This window comes from Cinclus cinclus, chromosome 12, assembly GCF_963662255.1.
Source record: "Cinclus cinclus chromosome 12, bCinCin1.1, whole genome shotgun sequence".
Taxonomy (NCBI): domain Eukaryota; kingdom Metazoa; phylum Chordata; class Aves; order Passeriformes; family Cinclidae; genus Cinclus; species Cinclus cinclus.
Window position 1 is genome coordinate 13,780,210 of NC_085057.1, and position 24,114 is coordinate 13,804,323.

The 24,114-nt window shown below is 36.9% G+C and overlaps 1 protein-coding gene across 1 annotated transcript in view; it reads right to left on the minus strand.

The window, feature by feature from the left end:
• The window catches only part of CACNA1D (calcium voltage-gated channel subunit alpha1 D), a 167,911-nt gene that overhangs the window by 35,802 nt on the left and 107,995 nt on the right, over window positions 1-24,114 (minus strand). Inside the window, exons 20-33 of the mRNA XM_062500851.1 lie at window positions 23,788-23,932; window positions 22,141-22,270; window positions 19,388-19,447; window positions 19,248-19,307; window positions 15,414-15,520; window positions 14,222-14,309; window positions 13,625-13,732; window positions 13,404-13,456; window positions 13,019-13,165; window positions 12,145-12,346; window positions 10,832-10,990; window positions 10,044-10,154; window positions 4,521-4,604; window positions 4,108-4,191 (exon numbers count right to left, since the gene is read on the minus strand). Of these exons, the coding sequence (XP_062356835.1) occupies window positions 4,108-4,191; window positions 4,521-4,604; window positions 10,044-10,154; window positions 10,832-10,990; window positions 12,145-12,346; window positions 13,019-13,165; window positions 13,404-13,456; window positions 13,625-13,732; window positions 14,222-14,309; window positions 15,414-15,520; window positions 19,248-19,307; window positions 19,388-19,447; window positions 22,141-22,270; window positions 23,788-23,932 (1,538 nt within the window). The remainder of the gene's footprint in view (window positions 1-4,107; window positions 4,192-4,520; window positions 4,605-10,043; window positions 10,155-10,831; window positions 10,991-12,144; window positions 12,347-13,018; window positions 13,166-13,403; window positions 13,457-13,624; window positions 13,733-14,221; window positions 14,310-15,413; window positions 15,521-19,247; window positions 19,308-19,387; window positions 19,448-22,140; window positions 22,271-23,787; window positions 23,933-24,114) is intronic.

Below are 24,114 nucleotides of genomic sequence, written 5' to 3' on the forward strand. Positions count from 1 at the left end.
ATTAAAGAAGGAAGCATTTGAGTGACAACACATATGATGACAATAACATATATAGCAAAACATTCAGGTTGCCAAAATATCTCCAGAAATGTGCTGTGAGTCCGTGTGCATAAACACACACAGTTTGTTCTGAGAATAGTTACTGCAATTCAGATGTGAGCAAGAAATTTTCTTCACAGTCTTATCAGTGCTTTTTATATTCCCTGTTCAACATGAACCAAATGCCCATAGACGTCAAGTAATTAAAATTTTAAGTCAATGTGAGAAACCCCTGACAAGATTTTTTATAAGTGCCTCTTCCCCTTTAAAAGATGTATTTTCACAATTCACAATTAATATGTTGGTATTATATGATAACTAATGGATATTCTGTTGTACAATAAAGTAAATAAATTATTTTTCTTTAACATGATGAAAGCAGCTCAGAAATTTATTTCTGGCTCCAAATTAGATACTGCAACACTATATACTTGCAGAGATTTCAAAGACTTCACATCAATGAAAGCAAAGCTGTATGAGAACGTAGCTTCCTGACTGACCCTTAAGCCTAAAGAGAGATGTTTGCAAAACTTTACAAAATGTATCAACAGTATTCCAAAATACAAATTACTAGCTGCAACACCCAAGTTCTAACACATGATAGGGGTGCATAAAGTGATACTCAAACTGAATTGGACTGCTCTTGTTCAAAGATGAATCCAGAATGTCTTACAGGAGGTAGACATGAGGCTTTACTCCACTCCTCCACACAAGCTCAAGACCAAGATTCAAGGCAGATGGATTTTCCTGAGGGGCTCAGGAGGAAGATATAAATTCTGTTCCTTTAAACCTTATTTCAGCAGAAAACCTGAAGTTCTTTAAATGTCAAGAATAAAATCAGCCCCATAGAGATTGCATTAATAATTTCCATAAAAGATGGGGAAAGGGAGCTCTCCATTATTTTGTCAACATTTTGGCAGCATATGAATGGTAAAAGAAACTTAAATAAAAAATGTGAATTAAAACCTTCACAACCACTACTGCACCAATGTGATCATGCTTCTAAGTCATTCAATGTTGGTCATCCAAATGGCTTCTGAGCTGAAAAATAAGATCATTTCTATACAGTCAGGCCGGATTGAAACTCGTATGTTGTTTCCTTTTAACAACTTACTTATTCAGATTTTTATTTCCAATTTATTTCTCTCTCATTCTCATAAATTATATATGCCCCTCTCTCAGACTGGACTGACCACACTTTGTGTCTGCCAATCATTACTCTGCATTTTTAATTGAAAAAGAACCATTTCTATGACCACACGAGATCTGGCATGTCATGTGAAAGTTTCTGAAAACAAAAATCCAAAGAAACCAGAAGCAATTATATAGGTTTTAGTAGTGGTTTTAATTTTTTTTATTGCTATACCACATGTATATTTACTTATATATACTTGCCTCTAATAATTTCTAAAAATAAAATGAACATGAAAACCAATTAAGTTCATAAAAGAAGGAGGCTGAAGGAAGGGATATTAAGAGAAAGAGTAAATTTAAAAGATAATCACAGAAAACTTTTTATTTCCAAAATGTATGCTGCTCTGAGGTGGTTCATTTCTGGAGCTGGTCACTGATCCAGCCCCTAGGAATGCTGAGAAATCCTGTAAATTGCTTAATACATAAAAGACTGACTTCCACAGACATCAAAGATATTCAAACCACAGGAATTTCCTGGATTATGTGGGAATGTGAGGTTACTGGATCAGAAGAATCAGCCTCAGGGAAGCATATATATTCTTATAAAATGTTAATTCAATTAACAACAAAAGAAAAGAGATGACACTTAATTTCCAGTATTTAATAGTGAAATCAAGGCAGCAGTGTACCTAGACAGCCCAATCCAGTCTCCTGTAAAAACTGGGTCAGATGCAAACTTGTTGTTTGCTAGAGGAACTCCCTGGCCTTTGCTCTGGATCTAAGCATCCCCAGCTACAGGTTCAGAAGGATGCTGATGCTTCCACAGCACGGGGCAATCCCATCTGTAACCCCATGGCAATGTTTGGTTCAGGCTAAGGACATGAAGTGTCACATTCATGTCTCCTTTGCACTGCTCAGTCGAGATGGTTCTGCCCCTGCCATTAGAACTGCAGCAAGACCTGATTTTCTGTCAGTGCTGGTGATTTGCCCTGCTCCAAATCAGCTCTCAAACAAGGCTGAGCTTCCTCAGCTTAAGAAGTTTCTATAGTGGGAATTTTCACAGGTGCTATTTCAATCATGCTTGAAATCCCACTGGAAACAAAGTCTTAGCATCTCAGCAGAGATGTAGATTTCCCAGGATCACTGCCAGTGTTAGATAATGAGTACAGGTGGAATGGCACAATTCAGAATGCTGAAAAAATACTGAGGAAAAGATTCTGAAATACTGGATTTGGATGACAGAAATTTACACTAAACTAATCAAGTAAGAATAGTTCAGTAGAATCAAAACAATAAAAGTAAGAATCTAGGAAATTTCCCTGGACACTCTGCAACATTAAATGTTTCATGTTGAAAATGGGAAATCAAGGCCAGAAATATATTGAAACCATAACACATTGTTGACTTGCACAAACAAAGCACAGAAAAGTGGCAAGACCAGAAACAGACAATGCTTAGTACGCAAAGAGTCTGCTGTGCAAAACTAGAAGAAATCGAAGATGAGCATTTTTTTCTCTTGTGAGAATAACACAAAAAAACTAAGAAATGGCAATGCTGGCTGACTGTGGTGTGTACTTATCTTGGAGATTATTAGTTGGTCTCCAGAATATTTTCAAGACAAGTGTGAGAATTGCTAAATCACAGTGTTCTTCACAGCTGACAGCTCAGCAGTGACCAGCTACAAGTAGTGCTGTAAATTAACACTGCCCATACACTGCTGAATACACACACATCTGCTTTGGTCATGGAAGTACCTCTGAGCTATCTTTCTAGCTCTTCACAATCAAATCCCTTTTGCAGTTATGAGGGAAAGCTATTCTAAATAATTGGCTTTCCTATTCTCCTCAGATACTGTGGCTCAGCTACACCAGTGCTACTGTAAATGGAAATTGTGGGTAAAATACAAATATTTGAGCTGTAAGTATAAATGTAGAACATTTCTGGGGAAAAAAAAAAACCAGCCTTAAACTAAACAAAACAGAGGGGGGAAAACCAATCAAAAATAAAGCAGAGGCAGCTTATAAAAATGTGGTCCATGAAGAATAATTATACTTTAAGAAAAGTCTCAAGGGGACACTGTGGTTCTGGGCTGACTGACCCTCCCTGTCAGCTCAAGTTCTTTCAGCTCACAGAAAGATCAATCCCCACAGAACTGAGAAAAATCAGTCTGAAATCTCAAGGTCAGGATAAAGTTCTTCTGCTCTCATGTTTTCTCATTGCTCCTTCATTCTCTTTCCAGAAATTCCATCAGTCATGAGATTATCACAGTTTAACACAAGACCAGGAAGCAGTTTGAAGGTGAATTTGTTGCCCAAATACCTCTTATGTGCAATGGCCATAAGACAAAATTCTGGTAAAAGATGGAGTTTTCCAAGTACTTTAAGAGTAATTCAAACTTCCAAACACTTACTGCAGGATATGAAAAGCAAAAGGACTGGGGAAAAAAATAAATATTCTGTTTTCCACATCATGGAAAGCCTGACTTTCCACATGCCCTTCTTCTGCTACCTTATGAGATATGAATGCCAGCACACTTCCAAGCCCAAACCTCTCACAGAAAAAGAAAACCATCATTTGTTAAACCAAGACATTGAAAACTTACAGAATCTTGAATTATTTTGATCAAGCTACCTACAAAAAGCAATGGGCCTCAAGTAAGATGGTAACATAAGCTTAATTCCATTTTAAAAATATTTTCTGTGCATATATGGAAAAATAATTTTTATTGTCTCACTGCACTGTCTGCATGTGCAACTATAAAAGTATATAAATAAACAACAGCAGCTTGTACAAACATCTGTATCAGTGTTTTGGTGTTTGATTCCAGGATTAAACGTACTTCTCTAAAAAAGGATTTTTTGGGATTAAGTTTACATTTTCTGTATTTCTTGATGACAGCAATTACTTTTTAGTGCATGAACAATTGCTACTTACATTAACTTCTGTTATAGCAATATCAACGACGCTACCAACAACAATTAAGGCATCAAAAGTGTTCCATGCATCAGTGAAATAGTGCTGTTAGGACAAGCATTCAGCAGAAAGAGAGCAAGAGAAAAACACAAACAGAAAAAGAGAAGAAAAGGACAGTGTTATAACACAGAAACACTCTAGGCTTTTCTGATGTACCACTATACAATCTAAGCTTCCCTTTCATAGCTAAAAAGAATTGGTAGAAAAAAAAGGCTATTTATTTCCCATATCAACATAATTGACCTATGACTGGTCTGTACTCAAAACTTTAGAAATATCAGATCAAAATCTGTGACTTGTCCAGATGATGGAAATAGTGGGGAGACAGAGAAAGAGAAGTAGGGACTGGGGAAAGTAAGCTGGGATATACTCACATCAGCTTCACTGAGAACGACGTCTACTATGCTGCCAATAACGATGAGGGAGTCAAACGTATTCCAGGCATCACTAAAATAGCCCTGAACAGAGCAGGCAGGGTGCAAACGTTTGTGATTACACATGAAATGTCAAATATTTGCATACTTCTGTTTAGTTTTGCATAAACAGAAATTAGTTAAACAAAACCTGTGGTCTAATGAGAAAACAAAACAAAACCAAACAATATTGCCTACTGAAGGAAAAGCAACATATATGTGCATGTGTGTGTATATATATAGTTATATATATACATGTACAGACACACACACAGACACACACACACTCTACACATGCAGAACACACCATCAGATAAGCACGATGTTGGCAAGCAAGCCATCATCCAAAATTGGTTTTGGGCTTCTAACGAGGCTGAATAATTCTAACATGTATATAAATATTCTAACCCTAATGAGGACAACAAGATCCCTTTGGTTACATTTCTGTAAGACCAAGCCAATAGAAACCTCCTTAGCATCAAGGATTTTGTGATCATCTTATCTAAGTAATTGGTAAAAATATTCAAAGGGTCAAGTCACATCACTGGCTAAACATGCACAGTTGTTAATGTGAAAATGTGCTAAAGATTAGAGAACTAACTTAATCTTCTATTCATAAGCTAGGTCTAATATAGGAACCCATCCTACATTTGGAGTCAGAGGCTGATTCTGCAGCCAGTGAAGCCAGTGCAGTGAACCACAGCAACCTGAACAATTTCTTAATGCTTTTGGTTGGTGCAGCCAGTCCAGTGTCTGAAAATTCATTTTCATAAATTGCTTCACCACCCTTGCGATGTTTTATACCTTTAAATATATTCCCCACAAGTGTGTTACTGGGACATGGCTGCAAAGGGTTATAAAGGGCTATCATGCAATTAGCTGACTGTGGGCACAAAACTACATGTTTGAGCAGAGAGGTACTTCAGAAGAATCCTCCAGGTAGGTTCCAGTGTGGAACAAATCAAGATGTATTACAATTGTTAAGGTCACTATGGAGACCAGAGTTTTCTGCAATGCATGGCTTTTTCCTAGTTATTATAGAAATCCAGAGCTGCAAAAATCACTGGACTTGCCCTTCACCTCATTCAGATATATTAAAGTATCAGCCTACCATGACTAAGGAATGTGATTAACTGAGAAAAACTGAAATGTACATTTTGTAAATGTACATTTCTTGGTAATTAATTTTAAAATACTAACTTTTAAGCCGCTATTGAAGCTCTAAAATAAGACATTTAACAAGTTTAAAATTACAAATGTGCTAATCTAACCTTATATCTAGTTACACTTTTTTATTACACAGTTTGCTCAAGATAATGTTTTAGCTGAGTAGTTTAAGTTATTACATGAGCTGTTAGTAGAGAAAAGCAAAATCGGTTCCAAAACCGATTTTAGAGTTGGACTGGAATTTTTCTCAATATTTTAAACTGTTAGAATTTCTAGTAATTTCACAGTTTAAAGTAACGCTCCTGAGTCCACTAATATTTGAAAAAAAGGCTTAATTTAAGTGGAAATTTGATCTTGGAGACTATGAGAGAACTGCTACAGTAGACAACAGCTCTACATTTCGTTCTCAGAGAGGAAGAAGGGTCAGGAAAGGCTCATTATGTTTCTAATGCCACTCTTTTATAACACAAATTGCTACAATCATTTCTTTGTCTAAGGAAGGGGCTGTAAGAGGAAAATAGATCAGAGTATTGTTTTCTCTACAGCCCTTTGCACTACTCTGGTTCTTTGGGATTAACTATCAATTCCAGTTTTGGGGCAAAAGCCACTGCTCATGGATTTGGCCTCCTGAAGAAATGCCTCCACTCCAAAGAGCTCTTGCACAATTCCCTACTGCTCCTTCCTTACTCTTCCTGCTCATGGGAACAAGCCATTCCCAAAGCTTTACTAAGAACCACACTGAACCACCCCAATACTGAAATTTAAAATCCCAATGAGATTAGCAGCTGCCAGCCAGAAGCTGCCAGAAAGGGCGCTGCTCTCATCATATTCTTCCTGATTGTTCACATTCCTTATTTCTAAGTATCTTCCATGATTTTAGAATAGCACTATTTTATCTATATATACACAAAATAAGAGGCTACTGGCAAACAGCAAACACACAGTCAGCATGATCCTGAGCTGTGCTATCCATCTACCTCTACAATGGGAACCAAAAAAGGTCCTTCAAATAAAGGATAATTTCAGCTACAGAGAGTTACTTTACTAGACACGCTAAAAGATAAAGCACTAAAATAAAAAAAAAAATCACATTTTGATACAATACAGCTAAAGCATTTTACAGCTAAAATAATTTACACATTCGTTTATTTTATGAAACCTTTTCCATCAGTATAGACAAATATTGTTCCAACTAATATGTAAAGCAAAAGCATACAAACAAAAAACTAAGAGAAAATAAAGATGGTTTTGGAAAAGGGAGGAATGGACAAGTCACAGCAAATAAACATCATGCAAATAAGTTGTTTTCACCACTGCAAGGACCCAAGATCAATTCACTTACTAGCCATCTTTCCTTTTTTCTTACAAAAATCTGATGTAAAACGACATGGAAAATCATTACAAGTTTAAGCAACAACTGACTACCAGGAGGCTGTACATACAGTATGTGTGGATGGATTATTTTTTATTCCATAGCTGTATTTTGTTTTGAAAGGCACTGAACCATGCTGAATAACAGATTTTAGCAAATGTGAAGAAAAACACCTGTTCTTTTAGCTTATTTTATGAAAAATTTGCTCATTGAGAAATGCCAAAGGACAAAAATCAGAAATCCTGGGGAATATGTAGGCATAGAGAATTAGCAACAAAATGTATTTCCATACATCTACCACATAAATATTTTAGTCCTTTTAGTGCTGTCTTGGAAAATTTAGGGCCTCATTCTGCAAAGCCTTTTGTGATCAAATCTCCCAGTCAAGTGTGCCAGACACTCAGCATCACCTTTACTGCTGAGCACTTCTCCAGGTTTTATGTATTTCAGAGCTGGAAGGCAGTCTGCAGTGCCTTGGTTTTACACAACACAATATCATAGGAAGACTATCAATAAGTTTTAGTAGCCTTAAGTTTATATGATCAGCAAAACCAAAAGATCACCATTTTCACAGGACTTTTGTCGACATATTAAGGGGACACTGTCAAGCAGATGAGATAAAAACTAACAGGCTTTTATCCATTCTTATTTTCACAAAGTTAAATGGAGTTTTTATTTGATGCTTTGAACATCTCTGAAATAACTTTTTAAATGAACAAAATTAATAAATAAAACTTTATTCTGTCAGACTAACCTAAAAGACCCACCCACCAGTGACAGACATAGAAGAAATTTATCAGTCTTCCCTCATGGACCCTAAAGCAAAGCATTACGTTTGGTTTCAGATTGTTCCTACTATTATTAAACCTTAATATGAGTTAAAGCAATTAATTGCTGTTTTATGCATGCATCTATTCTGAAATTTAGCTTAAAGACCTTAAAATTCTGCTTAAGACTGCTGGCTGATTTGTTTTTTATTAAAGAACTACGTAATATGAGTTGCCAATAGGTTTTGTTAAAGAGTATCTGATCATTTAAAAGGTTACAATCTCCAAAGAATAAGAGGAACAACCTTTAATATACTTTATTCCCTTCCTACTCATTACTCTCTTCCAAAAGTCTGATAATTATGGTGTTTAAACCTTGTCCTGCTAATTAAAAAGTTTAAGATGTTCTGCATCTATGGGGGACAGAAATTCAGGAAATGAGGCCCTTCCACTGGCAGTGTCTGCTCTTCAAACTCTCAGGGTTCAGATCCAGGGATGTCTCACAGTGAAAGCATCCAGTCAGATAGAAAGCATGTTGCAACAGAATTAAAGCTCAAATTGTACAGAGTCTTAGAGACCAGTTTTAAGACATTGCATTTGCTAACGAGTAGGAAGCCCACAGTACAAATGGAGCACTGTGATTTGTACACTCATGATCAGACCACTGTGTTTGGCATTAGCTGCTATTTCTGACTACAGTCACAAGTGCATGGAGAACCATACAAGGATTCACAATCTTCTTTCAAAAAGCAGATGGTAAAATGCAGCAAAGTCCTCTGTGCAAAACAAGGATATAGAACAGGAAATACAGATCAGGAAACACAACCAGCATACTCATGACACTGTGGTCCACACAGCTGAGCTACCTCCTCTGGGGCCTCATATTTGTGCTATTTTTAATGTGAAACCCTTAGCATTTAAATAAGATAGCTGACACAAAAATACAAATAAATTCATTAGAAATGTACAAGGGACTGGACAGTGCAGAGCGAGACCACGGGAGAGCGGGTTAAACATTCACCCCGAGCTCCACAGTTCACATCTCAACACCACATCTCAAGTGAGGGAGAATTTCTTCACTTCTGCAGGCAAATACGAGCTGCCTTTAAACCAAGTAGCTCAGGCTGTACAGCCAAGCTCAGGACTAAATACAAGCTGAATAAACTGTTCTGTAAGTCTGGAGAGCTGCTGTCCACCTGCTGCAGGCTGACGTGCTGCGAGCACAGAACAGCCCAGCTCAGAGCAGGAGCAGGGCTGCTCACAGAGCCAAGGGCACAGCTCACAGCCACATATCCTGGCTGCTTGAAAAGAAGGGCAATGGAAAAGAAAAAGTACCAGTCTTGGATGGTGACAGCAGTAAACCTCAATTGGCTCCCCTGGACTTTTTTAAATTCCAAGTGTAGCAAGTGAACGCATTTTACTTATTTACATAGCCCAGAGTAAACATTAAATTCATTGTACTAAAAACAAATTAGGCTGTTTTTTCATCATTAACTTCTGCGCTTCATAAATGCTGTATGAAAACTGAAAGAAAAGGTTGCATTAGCTGCCACAGGATAGTTTTATCTTTTTTTTTATCAATTATAGTTAGCAGTTTCTCTTGCAAATATACTTTTGAAAATGTGTCTTCATCATTCATATTGACAGTGTCCCTTTAAAACAAGGAATCAACCACTCAGTGTAGGGCCTTCTACCAAATATTATGTATATATAACTGAAAACAAAAATCTAAAAAGGCTATTGCGTATGTAAATTATTTATGTGTGTGTTTGTAATACTTGGCTATATTTTATAAATTAAAGAAATTATTCTGCATTTTGGAGTAGGAAATTATACAGGATACAGGTCTTTACTTGAGATTAAATTAGTGTCAAGTAATGAACGTAGTACCCAGAACAGAAGACATGGTAATGCTTGTTACAGGAAATGATTTATCTGATTTAGAAAGGGACATTTCCATTACCTCAAAATATTCCAGATCTCATCAACCACTTTGTTCAATTTTTTTGTCTAATATCTGCATTTCATTTTCTGGAGTTACACTTCTGTTTTAATTTCTCTGATAGATAAAGGTAGGAAATGTTGGTTATGTTTGTTCTTTGAATAATATACAAGTGTGAAACTCACAATACTTAATTCCTGTGGTGATGACCTAATTAAAGCATGTCTTAAACTTACCTTGGGTTTGAATGCAATCAGTTTCAAAACCATTTCAACAGTGAACACGCCTGTGAAAACCATATTCATAATATCCATCGCGTCATTAAATAGCTTAGACTGTCCATAGTGCTGTGAATGAAAAATAAGATGTTTAGAAAAGTAAAGGCTTTAAAATATTAAGTGAAAGCAAGGCAGCCTAAGACAAAACTGACAAAAATGCAGCATGGAAAAACATTTTCTGGTAACGTTTATGAAGCACATCTACATTGGTGGAAGATTAGCTGAGTATCTCTGGCCAAGCTTGGAACTGTTTAAATCTATTCCGTTAATGCACTGAACAGAACAAAACTGTCATTCCTCAACATCCTAAGGGAATCTCCAAAAAAGAAAAAAAATTGTTCCCTCAAAAGAGGAGTATTAGGTAACAACATTTCCCCAAGTTTTATATGCAAGGCTTTAAAATTACACAAGCCTGTGTCGCTCCTGCTTAGAAAGCCAAAAGTATGGTAGTCACAAAATAACACAGTGTGTAGGAGGCATATTTTTAAGAGGATAGTACTGAAAAAAGCAGAATGGTTTTGTAAACTGAATTCAAACCATGCTTTTTCTTACCAAAATCTGAAATACTAGGAAAAGAAAGAGACAACTAAATATGTCACAGAAAAGTACTGTGATCAGAAGTGCTTTCTTTAAAATACTACTTCATAAAAAATATACAGGTTACCATAATTTAAAGGCATTATATCACCCATATCCATCCCCTCAATTTATGCCAACAGCTTCAAGAGAGTTTCTGCTTTTCCTACCTGCATAGCCAAGCAAAGAGTGTTCAGCATGATGAGAACAAACATGATGTATTCAAATCCAGTAGAATTCACCACATACCAGAACTTGTACTGGTAAGGATTTTTTGGGATATATCTACGGAGAGGACGTGCCTTCAGGGCATACTCTACGCACTGACGCTGAAAAATAAATACAGCAAAAACTGTAAGACAGTAACTGAGCAGTTAATCAACTCCTAATACAATGATTAAGTGAAAATCGTTAAATATAACTCTCAAAACCAGTCTGTTTACTCAATTTAGAGCCTTTTATTATCAAGCGTTAATAAAGTGCACAAAGATCTCACCAATCCTTACTTGATTATTTACAACTGTATCTAACCATATCCACTACACAGCCATATGCAAAAATCAAATAATGCTCATGGAAATTGTGGAGGGTTTTGCCTTTACACACTAATATATTATAGTGTGTAAAGGTATAGTACATAGCAGGATTCTCAAATCATCTATAAACCTTGTTTTGTCTTTACTCCCTTTTCAACCACCAATGGACCTGCGTAGCACAAAACCCTAGAATTAGCAAAATAAATACTGCAGAGGTGTTACTTCTAATAGCTCAGTTAAATTGCCCAGCAAAATCACATTTGTAGGGATGATGAATATATTATGAGTGCCCAGAACCTCCAGGGCTGGGCCTCCTACTTGTCTCTGGAGGAATTCTTAGAGGCCCTGATTAATGGGGCACATGGTGCAGAAAGAATCCTGGTTACAATCTCATGCTTGGCTTTCTTTAAATGAAGTGTGTTACAGTTAGCCAAAAAATACCTGAAAATTTGTGACTTATGAGTTTCTCAGACAAAGGATTAAACAGTAAATGGGGACAATTTTTTGTAATTTTAATCTGAATATCCCCTGTGAATTTCAAAATAAATTGGTGAGAAGTTGAACATTCTGAACACTTGAACTTTGGACACTTTCAGACTATTCAGAACACAAAAACTATTTTCCAGTTCTTAGTGTAAAACCTGTCTCTGCCTCAGGATAACCTGATTGTGTTCTTATTAATATGACATCAGAAAGTGAGATGCTAGGAGGATAACAGGCTTAGTGGATACCTTTCATAAGAAAAACACTGGTGAGTTGGGCTCACAGAAAGGTACAACAACCTGAATACCCAGTTAAATAAATACCCAGATAGTTAAAAATTGAAATTAATAAATACTAAGCTATATGTTTGGTGCCCTCTTCTGCCCCAAAGCAGAAAGGAAGCTCTTCATGCATAAACAAACAAGGCTACTCTCAAAACTTCAGAATTCATTATTTATTTTAACCTGATTTTTGTCCAGCTCACAGTTCTTGTACTCTTGTTCTCCCTGTTCTTGGAATGTAACAATCACAAAACCAACAAATATGTTCATCATGAAGAAAGCAATAATGATGATATAGATGATGAAAAAAATGGAGATCTCCACTCTGTAGTTGTATACAGGTCCTACATTCTCGCCATTCGAATCAATGGCTTTGTATAGCAGCCTGAAAAACAAACAAAATTTTATCTTTATTACAATTAAAATGAGAAAATGGTAAAAAATGCAGACTCAGGTGACAGGTTTCAGAAACAGTCTGATGTTCACTGTTATCTCCATCTATTTACTGACAGTGCTTGCAAGAATATAGAAAGCACAAGAATCACAGCACACGTTGTTATATTTTTTTTCTGAAAGAATTAAGTTAATGACCCAATGGTTGTGGTTTTCATTAATTGATTTTCCCAAATAAAATTTTCTCATTTAGGGAAAAAGTGAGTGGCAGTTAGCTCTTACTAAGTTTCTCTATGAGTGTACTGCTGCCTGATATTTTAGTAAAAAGTTTACTTGAAGGCCTAAAACTTCCAAATTAGCTTTATTTAAGGGCTTGATGGATAAGCATCTAAAATAGTCACTTCCATTAGTCCTGAAGAGTAGCTTCTTATAGTAAATGTAGCAAGACTGGGAATCAAACAATATTTTAAAGTTCACCATTTCTTTTCCTGAAATATGGGAAAAGTGCCCAGATTCAGGATAATAGGTTTCTTTATTTCCTCCCTTTTCCCACCACCACTTAAAACTGCTTTATTGCCCAAAAATGTCTGGTAAATGATAGTGAATTGTTCTGGAAAATGCAACTCTCATATCAACGCAGTGCAAACATGGGGAAGCCACTCACGCTGGCCAGCCTTCAAAGGTGGAGACTGTGAAAAGGGCCATCATAGCAGACAGAACATTGTCAAAGTTGAAATCACTGTTTTGCCAGACCCTCTCCTTGACCATGGGACTATCAACATCTCCATCCTTATAAACGATGTAAATCCCTCTGTGGGAAAGAAACTGTCATTAGTGAAATACTGAACTGACCTCAGAGCACTATTCAAAGATGTTTCTTATATTCCTCCTGTTTGTTTTATTTCCTTGCTAGCCTGTGTTTTCTGGTGGGATTAAGACGACAACTCCAATTTACATAGCCCTAAATGGCCTGACACGTGCCTGCCCATACACAGTTTAAGTTATTGAGAACGTAATGTGTCACATTCTTAGACCAAAGTTCTCCTCACCGGCATTCCTCGGGGTTCTGTTTTGCCTCATCAGTGCACTTGTAGAATTTTCCCTACAAATAAAAACAAAAAGCAATGACAAAATGCAGAATATGCAAAATACATTCTTTTATACTATGATTAGTTCAGGATGGGACCAGCCCAATTCCAGTTGCAAACCACCAAGAATTCAATCCAGCTTTTGTTTTATTGATGCCCTGTAAGTTCTGAGAGTTTCTTACCTTAAAAAGCTGCACCCCAATACAAGCAAACATGAATTGCAGCAGAGTTGTAACAATCATGATATTACCAATAGTTCTAATAGCTACAAAGACACATTGAACAACGTGCTGGAAAGAAAGAAAAAAAAATATGTTTCAATGCAATTTGTGATGGACTACATACCATAAAAGTAATTTCTGCATTGTTCATTAAAATGACTATTTTTCTGTTGCCAGCATTATACCTAACACGGTGATTTGTTTTCTGAATTCGTCTGTCTGTTCACACAGACCCATCAACATCAACTGGCTAGAAATTACATGGAAATTACATTACACCCACAGGCACTATGGATAAACAACTAAAATGCACTGATGGCTTGGTTCATCACAGCCCAGATCTGCTCTCAGTGGCAGCTCCTGCACACACAAACTGCTCTAACTGTGGCCAGAGCCTCAGCTGGTTAACACCAGATATGCTGAAGGATCAGGAACTGACTTCTGTCCTTCCTTTGTGGATTTCTGCAGACTATTTCTGTTAAGCAAGAATTTTTAAGTGAAGGCGGAAGTGAAGGATCAGGCAATTGGAAATATAACTTTAAAAATAAAAATAAACACCTTAAGTCCTTTTGCTCTGTTTATTGCCCTTAAAGGCCTCAAGACTCTTAAAACTCTGAGAATCTTCACGACTGAGATAGCACTTGATCTAGAAGAAAAAAAAAAAATTATACTGTTAGTGTTAAGGTAATTGATTGTATTACAGATTAAAAATATCCCTGCAAATTCCTGAAATGTGAAATATGAAAAAAACCCCTTCAACTAGAACCCTCAAGATATGTATATAAGGCTTTTTTATTCTTTACTGATTCTTCACCATTAGAAAATAGTATTGACCTCATAAATCCCATAAGAATCATTTTGATTTCTGAAGCAAATTTGGAATGAACAGCTCAGAAGCTCATCTAAGACTATAATGGAGCAAAATAGTCTCCCAAGTATTTTTCAGTGTTAAAAAGCTCTTTTGAAGACACTCTGTAAATCCTGTAAATCAATGAATCCTTCAATTTCCAACGAACCTGAAATCAAAAGATCTCAAATGGCTTTAGTTCTCTCTGTATAAGTAGCTAGGAGTGCATTTTGAGGAACTAAGAGTGCACAGTGTTTTAAAGAGCACTGTGAAACTGAAAGCTTGTGCAGTAGGAGTTCTGGTAGCAGCAAAGTTCAGAGTGGGGAGCAGCTTCCTGACACCCTCCCCTGCTTTCCTTAAGTCACCAAGGCTTTCACAGATTATCTTTAATATGCAAAAACCACGCAATGAATCAAGAGCACATTTAGACTCTTTTCCTGTGTTTAGTGTGACAAACAAAACAAACAACAAAAAAACCTATCCACTACCACTTACAGTCCTGATTAAGGTACAATCTCTCCCCCCTTCAAACACTGTCTAGTTCCATATCCCCACAGGTCTATACTGAAAAACCAAGCTCATAAAATTAGATTGCAGATGTGACAATAGCTGGGAAGAAGGGATTTAAACCTCCTGAAGCTCCAGGAAATACCTGCTGTACCATACATGGTGCTCCTCCTTGTTCTCTTGGTAATTGTGGGAAGTAGTAATTTGTTTCCAACCCATATTAGTAATGAATTACAACATTCCTCATGAAAAGCACTCCCTGTTGCCAGCCCCATCCCTGAGCACTGACACTCCACACCCACACACCGTGGGGGAACAAAAGGAGCTGAAACACTGACTTCAGTATAAAACCCCAGAGCAAAAATAAATCATTCACGTTATAAGTATAGTACTTACTGAATCCCAAATGATACCAGAGAAACACCCACGACCAGCAAATCCAGCAAATTAAAATAATTCCTGCAGAAGGACCCTTTATGAAGGAATGCTCCAAAAGCTGTCATCTAAAAATAGAATTGTTACACACTTAGTCTATATTTCAATTTATTCAAATTCACATTTAGGCTGTTTACAAGACACTTGCCTAGAGTGTGAATGCATACAATACTATCTCACTTTCTAAAATCCTTTGAGATATAAAACAATCCCTCTACACACATTAAACCTTTCATTTAAATCAGAAAAAATTCTGTTCAAGCAACGTCAGCAAATACACTAATAGTTATTGATGTAAATGTTTTATTTTGTGTAAGAACAGATTTTGGACTTTCTCTAAATTTTTTGTTTTCTGTCTCTATATTTAAATGAAAAGAGCTTACAAAGGGGATCTTGCATGCATCATTTGCAGGTTTCATTAGGAGCCAGTGATAATGGCTCTATTAATTATGGCTGCAGCCATTACCTGGGCAGATGGATTTGGGTATCACAAAGCTGGATTTGACTCCTAAATCCATGAATTTAACTTCCTACCACAGTGGTAGCCAGTACCATTTAAAAAATTTACAGAGGAATCAAATTAAACCATTGGATGCACAGACTCACCAGCTGAAGAGAATACTGAATTAAGTCTTTCCACAGGTATGGATTAAGTCTGAAACTAAACTGAAACTAAAACACTGAAACTACAAACCCATAACAAAAATAAGGATACCTCTGAAAAACACCTCGTGGTCAGCTCAGTCATATGAATTCTAATTTCTTCAGCCTCAAGATCCTCTTAAAGAGCCTGTATACTGAAATATTCCTTGTTTTCCATAGGTAAGTAAATCTGATGCCATCTAGAGAATATCCCATATGGACTGCACGTTTTAATCCCTTCACTTTCTATTCTGATCCTCAAGGAGTAGGGAAGAGATTTTATTTTGTTTCCCCTCACAGCAGATTACTGCAGCTTTCAAGACTGTTCCCCAAGGTAGACCAGAGCTACAGACAATGGGCATCTCAGTGCACTGCATCCCTATTCAATGTGCAGACATTTCCTCCTGCACAGCAAACTATCACAGCCAGTAAAGGCTGAACCTCTGCAAAGGAAAGATGCTTTTTTTTTTTTTTAAGCAAAAATTAATTATCTCCTTATTCTATTGTTAAAACCTCATTTTTGTGAGCAAAATACTAAATATTCCCAAAAGCTAGAAGAGTAAAAATGTTAAAGCTTTAATGCCATGCCTATGCCATGGCATGATACATACAACATAGTTGTATTATAAAATTTCCATTCAATTAGCTTGTTCACTAACAGCATACAGAGTCCATCTAAACTCACCAAAATTGGTGGGAGTTGAACACTAAAATAAGCCTGAATACCAAACTAACATCTACCTACAACTACCCATTTACACTGTAAATGATATGAACAGCACACCAAGTTTCATGTAACGACTCCCACAAAATTAAGTCAATACTTGACATTAAAGTACAAGTGATGTGTATATCCCCCCCATCTTCACATGGAGACCCATACTTCAATCTCCACAAATCCCAGTGGAAGTATTGGCTAGAACTCTCTAGTAAATTTATGTGGTGTAGGATCAGAACAGCAGGGGAAGGTGGAAAGCACAAATCCCTAACCTGACCTTTGCTCTGATGTTTTTACCTTTCCCAAATTGTCCAAACGGGATGATAAACTGAAGCCCAGTGTCATGCAGGGTTTACATAAGAGAATTCTCAAATGCTTTGAAGTGATGTTGCAATTCTCCCGTTATTCACATCCTCGTTCATGCCCTCAACACTGTACAATGTAGGAATCCTTGTTTGAGAGCAGTAAGAGCACAGGGAGACTCCCTGCATGCTGAGATTATTCTGGTTTAATGCTTGTTTTTGTACAAGTTTCTTCACTACAGCTGATAATATTGCCTCTGCTTATTCTAATTTCAGTTTCATATATCTTTTGCCTGGAAATTCAGGAATACTATCATTACTGCAGCTCTAGTTTTGCATTTTCTCCTTGCAGAACACAACTTCTGTACAGCTTGGAGATTGTGGGAAGCGCAGCAGAGGACATGGAAGGCCCCAGCCATAAGCAAGCAAAGCCAGAGTCTGAGACATGTTAGTAAAGCAGGCTCTGTGTCTGACTGTCCATGACATTGGCATGGTACAGTTTATTTTCCTTTATGTGTGAATGCACTACAGAGCTTCCTGGAGAAACCAGAGTCAGAAGCATCAACATTTTTTGGCTGTGATGTAGTTTCTTGTTTCCTTGTAATCTTTACAATTCCAGATTTCAGCAGCCCAAGCTCTAGAGTTTCCTGCTTGTCTTGGATAACTCCTAAATTGCTCAGTGCCAAAATCTTTTGCAGTTTGCAAGAATGCTGTTTTGTTTTTTTTTTTTTTAACACATCCAGTTATGCCTCTTTATCCTGCTCTTTGTAATTCCTCTGCCCCCTAGAACAGCACAAATGGAACTGCAGGAACTGGAGAACCTGCCGTTTAGAGCATGTAGAAGTTTACTGACTCTCTTCTGCCACAGGTACAATGATAACATATTTTTACGGCTTCTCAAATTCAGAGTTGATTTAATGCTACAGCTCTTTTCAAATGCTTCATTCTCTCCTTTAGTTTGACCTTTCTCTAGCAGCAAAACCCCTGGATATTTATTTTAGTGTGCTACAAATAAGAATAATCAATTCTATAGCAAGCTTCTCACTGCTTAAAATATGAAAGAAGGGGATAAACATTAAGCCTGGGAGAAAATTCACAAGCATAAAAATAGTCAGTTACTTACAGTACAGCTTATCTTGTAAACAGCCCAAATATTGCACCAATTAGTGTTAATAAAATTGCATTGTGAAGAGTGTGCACAGCAATATGAGCAAAAGCTGGGAGAAGAGATTTTGTTAAGCTTAATCCTCAACTGAAAATGCATAGTTTATGTACAGATTCTTAGTACACCAGTAATTTTTAAGTGTATAAATCAGGGTTACTCAACTAAAAATTTGTGGTGAGAATAACCACAGCATAAAACACTTATGAATCATGTGTAAATCTCTGATAAAACATTTTGCCATTTTCAAATGAAGTATTTTATTTCCTTGTTGAGCATTTTGTTTCATGGCAATGTAATTTTTTTGTTATTTATCTTCTTTACCAGAGTAAATCTTGCACACTGAAAATCTGAGTAACCCCAATAGATATTCTTAATAATCAGTACACAAACTGTACATTAAAATGCCATTTTTTGGCTCATGCATGGGTAATACATTTAAGCAAGCATAATTATGCCTGTCTGTGAATTTAAATGTATGCCCAAGATAAATGCAAAATATCTTAGTGTATAGATAGGTAAATGCAAGATATCTTGCAAGTCCTATTGCAAGAAAATAGTTATCTACTATTTTAGCTCTGTGGATACAGTTCAGCAAAATAAATGAGAAATTACATGCTCCCTCCTTATAAGACTGATTATCTCTTCCAGAAATGCCAGAGCAAGGAGAAGGAAAAGCTCATGCGCAGTGATTTATTTTTCCCTTTTCTGACAACTGCAAGTTTAAAAAGGGTAAAAAATGAATTCTTAAACTGATGTAATGATAAAAAATCAGCTTCTTCATGCACCCAATGGCAAAAAAATGACCAATCAAAACTATGAGGAACTGTCAAATAAAAAAATCCTCTAGTTTAAAAAAGTTTAGCTTTGATCGCTTAGAGAAAAGGCGAAGAACACTTCAAGTGCCTTTTCTTGGCAGGTGACACACAAGGAAAATCCTTTTAAACAAGCTTCCTTTAAAAACCTGTTACCTTCAAAATGATCTCAAATGTAAACATACTAGTGAAGACATAATCTGCATACCCTAGGATCTGGAAGGTAAACAAAAAGTTACAAACATTATTGCTAAAGCTGCTTTTGAGCTAACAAGGATCAATTAACAATGCATTACCTTTAACAGGATTTCAACAGTAAAGATGGCTGTGAAAGCATAGTCAAAGTAACCAAGTATCTGCAAGGTATAATACGTGCCACAGTAAGAAATCCATTTCTTAATAATTTTTACAGCTTAGACCACAAACACAAAACCTGAATTAATCTAAGTAGACAGATGGAGAATTTAGACAAAGTAGTTTAAAATTCCACCTGTTGTTTTTTTTTTTACAGTTTTTATTTGCTTAAAAATTTAACAGATGCCACTGTGCTCAGGTATTAGGTTTCACCCCTCAGTAATTGACAGGACCCAATAGGCAACAATTTTTGACAACTCAGAATTTCCTCTACCAGCTTTCACAGATACTTTCTTCAGCCTTTAGCAGAGATATAGAATCTTAAACAAAGAATAAATATTTATTAATAATGTCTGTGTTTTTTACAAAAGTATTGCATCACAAAATAAAATGTCAGGGGTTACACTTCTAGAGCTCAGATCATCCCACACTCTGCTACATTATACTGTTTCTGTATAGGCTTGTCTAGAGTGTCACAAAGCAAATTAATGAATAACTAATCACTTCAACCTAACACCACAACCCTTTTTTCCTTGAAGTGGGAAGATACAGAAGTGATTTATTTGAACTCACAAGAGTTTCACAGTGATATGAAATTTCTAAGAGTATCGTGGCTGTGGGATTGATTGATTCACTGCTGTCAACAAGCACATGAACAGGTATTTCAGAAACAACCAGAGCTGTGGCCACATCATAACACCTAAACCTGTGAACTGCAGGAGGCTGAGAGTTTAGTCTCAAGGACCCAGCAATCCACCTAGCCAAGAGTTGTGCACAGTAACATCTTTCCTGGGGTAAAACAGCTAACCAAGTGGGAAGGAGAAATAAAATAAACAGATAACACACAAAGAAATTAGTCATGCTAGATCAAGTAAAACGAAATTTTTTTTTCTCCCATATTCCCTTGAATATCCCCTCCTTCTGTGTGGCTGAAAAAAGAAGTAAATATTAAAGCCATATGACAAAGATTAATCAGTAACCAATTCACTCCAGACTTAAAATATTTAAGGGCATTCCAGTTTGTAAACTTTCATTCTGTTGCTGACCTGGCTGATGGAAGGAATGTGAACTGTCAAGGCAGTAAAAAGAAAATTATGCAGGCCTGGGGCCTCTGAGAGTACTTACAAGAGGGCAATGCTTTCCTGAAATCCCTCACAGTTTGTCTGTGTCCCAAACAGAAATAATATTTTCAGTTACCACCACTCCACACTTACATTTTCCCAGTGCTCCTCTAGTTACAAATACAATTATCAGCCCTTGAAGCCATTTCTATAATAACAATTTCAGTATTCTCCACCAGCTCTCTCTTTTTCCTACCCATTAGTGTGATTTATTTATAGGATTACATTGGTCCAGCTTTATAGATATGGGAAGTACACTGCTCTGCTGAATAGTGCATGAAGAGTATCTTTGTGCTTTGGCCTCTTTTTACCCCTGGAGAAAGTTTTAGCTTTCTGGTTTTTACTAAACTCACTGGAAAAATATTCAGAGAATGCCAACAGCCAAAAGAAGACTTTCGGAGGTTGCATCAACAGCAGCAAGAACTGGAGAGACACAACCTCCGCAGCCTCAGCAGACCCAGCTTTCCTGCAGGATGAAGAGTTTCTCTAACTCCGTGACAATCTCCAAAGATCACTTTGTATCTAAAACAGGCGAGGGCTGAAAGTTCTGTCACAGCATCCCCAAAGTCCCCACGGACCCCTACCAAGTTGCACCACCTCAGCTATTCCCCACCTTATCTAAAGCAAACCCAGCTCCCAAGAACGTGAGAGTCTTGCTGCACAGCTGATACAAGTGCAACAAGGCCAACAAAACCTGTGGTCATGAAAGTGCATTTATTTTTATTTCTCTGTCTAACAATTGTGCTTTTGAGTAACAGTTAAGTCTTCCACTAGCTAAGCATTTAAAATGGGGGATTCAGGAATTTGTTTTGGGAGAGCCCATGTGTTTAGTCCCCACATAAACTACAATTTTATTGAGCAATAGGGACATTACTAGAATTAATGAATCAAGGCAAGAGCTGGGCATGTTCTGATCCTCTTCTTACATGTGAGTTTAGGAAAAAAGTGAGAGTTATTTAGTTTCTGATACAGCCAACCAGGAATCCAACTATCTTCGAGTCCAACGTGGGGGCAACTCAAACCCCTCGGAGTGGCCACACGAGCTTCTCTGAGATAGGAGGTAGCACCCTCATGAATCCCTACAGTCACTAACAGGGGGACACTCCAAGTGCCCCAAGACCACATAAGAGAGGCAATGAAGAGAGGACACATCAGAGTCTGTTCCAAACATGATAAACAGTGATAATTTTAGCTGGCATTTTAAAATCAGCATCAAATACTGTGAGGCAGTGATTCAGTAATTGCACATCAGGTACTCCGGCTGCAAAGTAGGAAAAAATGTGAAAATTATAGCTATTACATTTGGGTTGAGAATATTTTATCCTGATACATTTATGTCACAGAAAAAAGCATTATGTAAATAATAAACACTTCTAATACTAATAATGTTACATCAATAAGGTTAATTATCTTTAAAGATGTATGCTTCTTAGAGCAAAAGGAACATAAATGTATAGCTTGAAAGAGGAGAAGGAATGTTTTTTAACATGAAAATTAAAATCCAGGCACTAGGCCCAAAGGATTGTATCCTGTGAGGGTATATTTATCTTCAGACATAAAAATGAAGGGCTTACATTATTTCGAAAAGAGTGGCTGCGAATTGGATCTTCTGCTGCTAAGGAAACACTGCTCAGCATGATGAAGACAAGGATGAGATTGGTAAAGATGTGGTGATTGATAAGTCTGTGGCATCCCACTCGAATTCTAAAGAGAAGATACAAAAATACACCATTTTTGCACACAGAATTCAGCAGATGGTTAATACACAACATGTTTTCTGTTACTCTGCCAACACTGATGGAACAGAGCACCAGCAGTTAGAAGCAATGAAACTGCTGAAGCCATTGGTCTGATTCCTCAGAATGTAAATAAATTCAAAATCCAATTCCCCACAGTGGAGATGCACTTAAAGCAGTCTGGGAGGGGTTGGTTTCCATTGAGTTATGAACACCACAAGTTCCAGTGCTTGTACCACTGTGCATGTACAGTCACAGGTCAGAAAGACCAAGACTAGGTAAGAAATCATTCCAGATCCCAATTTTGATTTGAATCTTACTAAAGTTATCAAAATTACTCATCCTGTGAAATGCAGCTTAAGCTGCAGATCTCATTGTGCTACTTGGGACCCAACTCAGATCAGAATCTCCATGAAGATTTTCTTATAGAATTACAGGACAAGTGGGTGTTGAAGGCTCCTGAGCTGTCAGGCTTTAGCCACATGACATGAAGTGTAACTGTGCATATGCTTAGAGTCACTGAGCCTGAGGTAATCACAAATACAGAGCAGATCTGGGATTAAACTGACAAAAAAGGCAGAATCAGGTTCATAACTGACTAACACTGAAGTTGTCTAAATTCTGCTAAAGACTCAGAAAGTTCTGGGCTAATTTTTTTTTTTTTCCTGATATTAAGTAGATTGGAGTGTGGTGTATCTTAGTTAAGCAAAATTGGCCATTTTAGACCAAGAATACATAGTGTTAGTTGAAGCTGAAAGCAAACTGAAATGTTCAACAAACTTACTGGTTTTGCAACCAAAACATTTTAACTTGATCATCTTCTAAACTTGATGACTTCTACCACTGAAAGGCAGCATTCTTGCATGCCAAGTAAATATTAAGAAACTATTTCTACTGACTAGTCAAGCTTGCTGTCTTAACCAGTGTAGAACCCCAAATGCTCTGGAGTTAGACTAAGTGGTGAAAGATTCCACTGCCTCCCCAAAATCCAACTATTACAGTTCCTGATTTTGTGAAATAATTTGTCTTTATCTTTTTCTCTGATGCTTGTTTGAGTCTGGGAAATGCTGTTACCCTAAGAGGAATACATATAACCTTTCTCCTACTTTTCTCTTTTTCTGGTTTCTCCTCCCCAAAGATTACTAGGGTTACTAGAAATTCTGTCTCATGCAGAAGATATTCAGATTTTTTATATCCAGTGATTAACATAGTACATAGATAATACACCTTAAAGGGTACTTTCCAGATATGTGAAAACTCAGATTATATGTACAAAATGCTTCTATCGTCAACAGTGGGAAGAAAAATAATATATTTTTCAAGTTCTTCTCATTTACCATTTAAATCAGAAAATTTTAGGAGGGAAGCCAATCACTTTTCTGTTGAAGACACTAGATTTCTACTGCTGATCTCCCTGGAAGGAGATCTGTTATTTCACTGTTAAACCTTGATGTCTAAACCAGTACTTTTCAAAATTATATTTACGGGTTGGTGCTGCTGAAAATGAAGAAGGCACTCCCTTCAGGGATTGGTGTTATCTTCTCCTTCATGTTGAGCTCTGATATTCTACGGGGACGTGGGCCTGCTGGCACCTCTGGTTCATCCTCCTCATCTTCTTCATCTTCACCTACTTTAAATTTAACATTCTTTTTACTACAAACTATAAAAATATCGAGGTTTTGTTCATAGCAATACAAAAGCAGAGCTTCTCTGAGAATACACATGGCTTATAGGAAATACATATTCGTGGCACGACTCTAAAAATCAATAAAGCAATATGTGAACATCCAAATGCTGTCACAAGCTCTCATG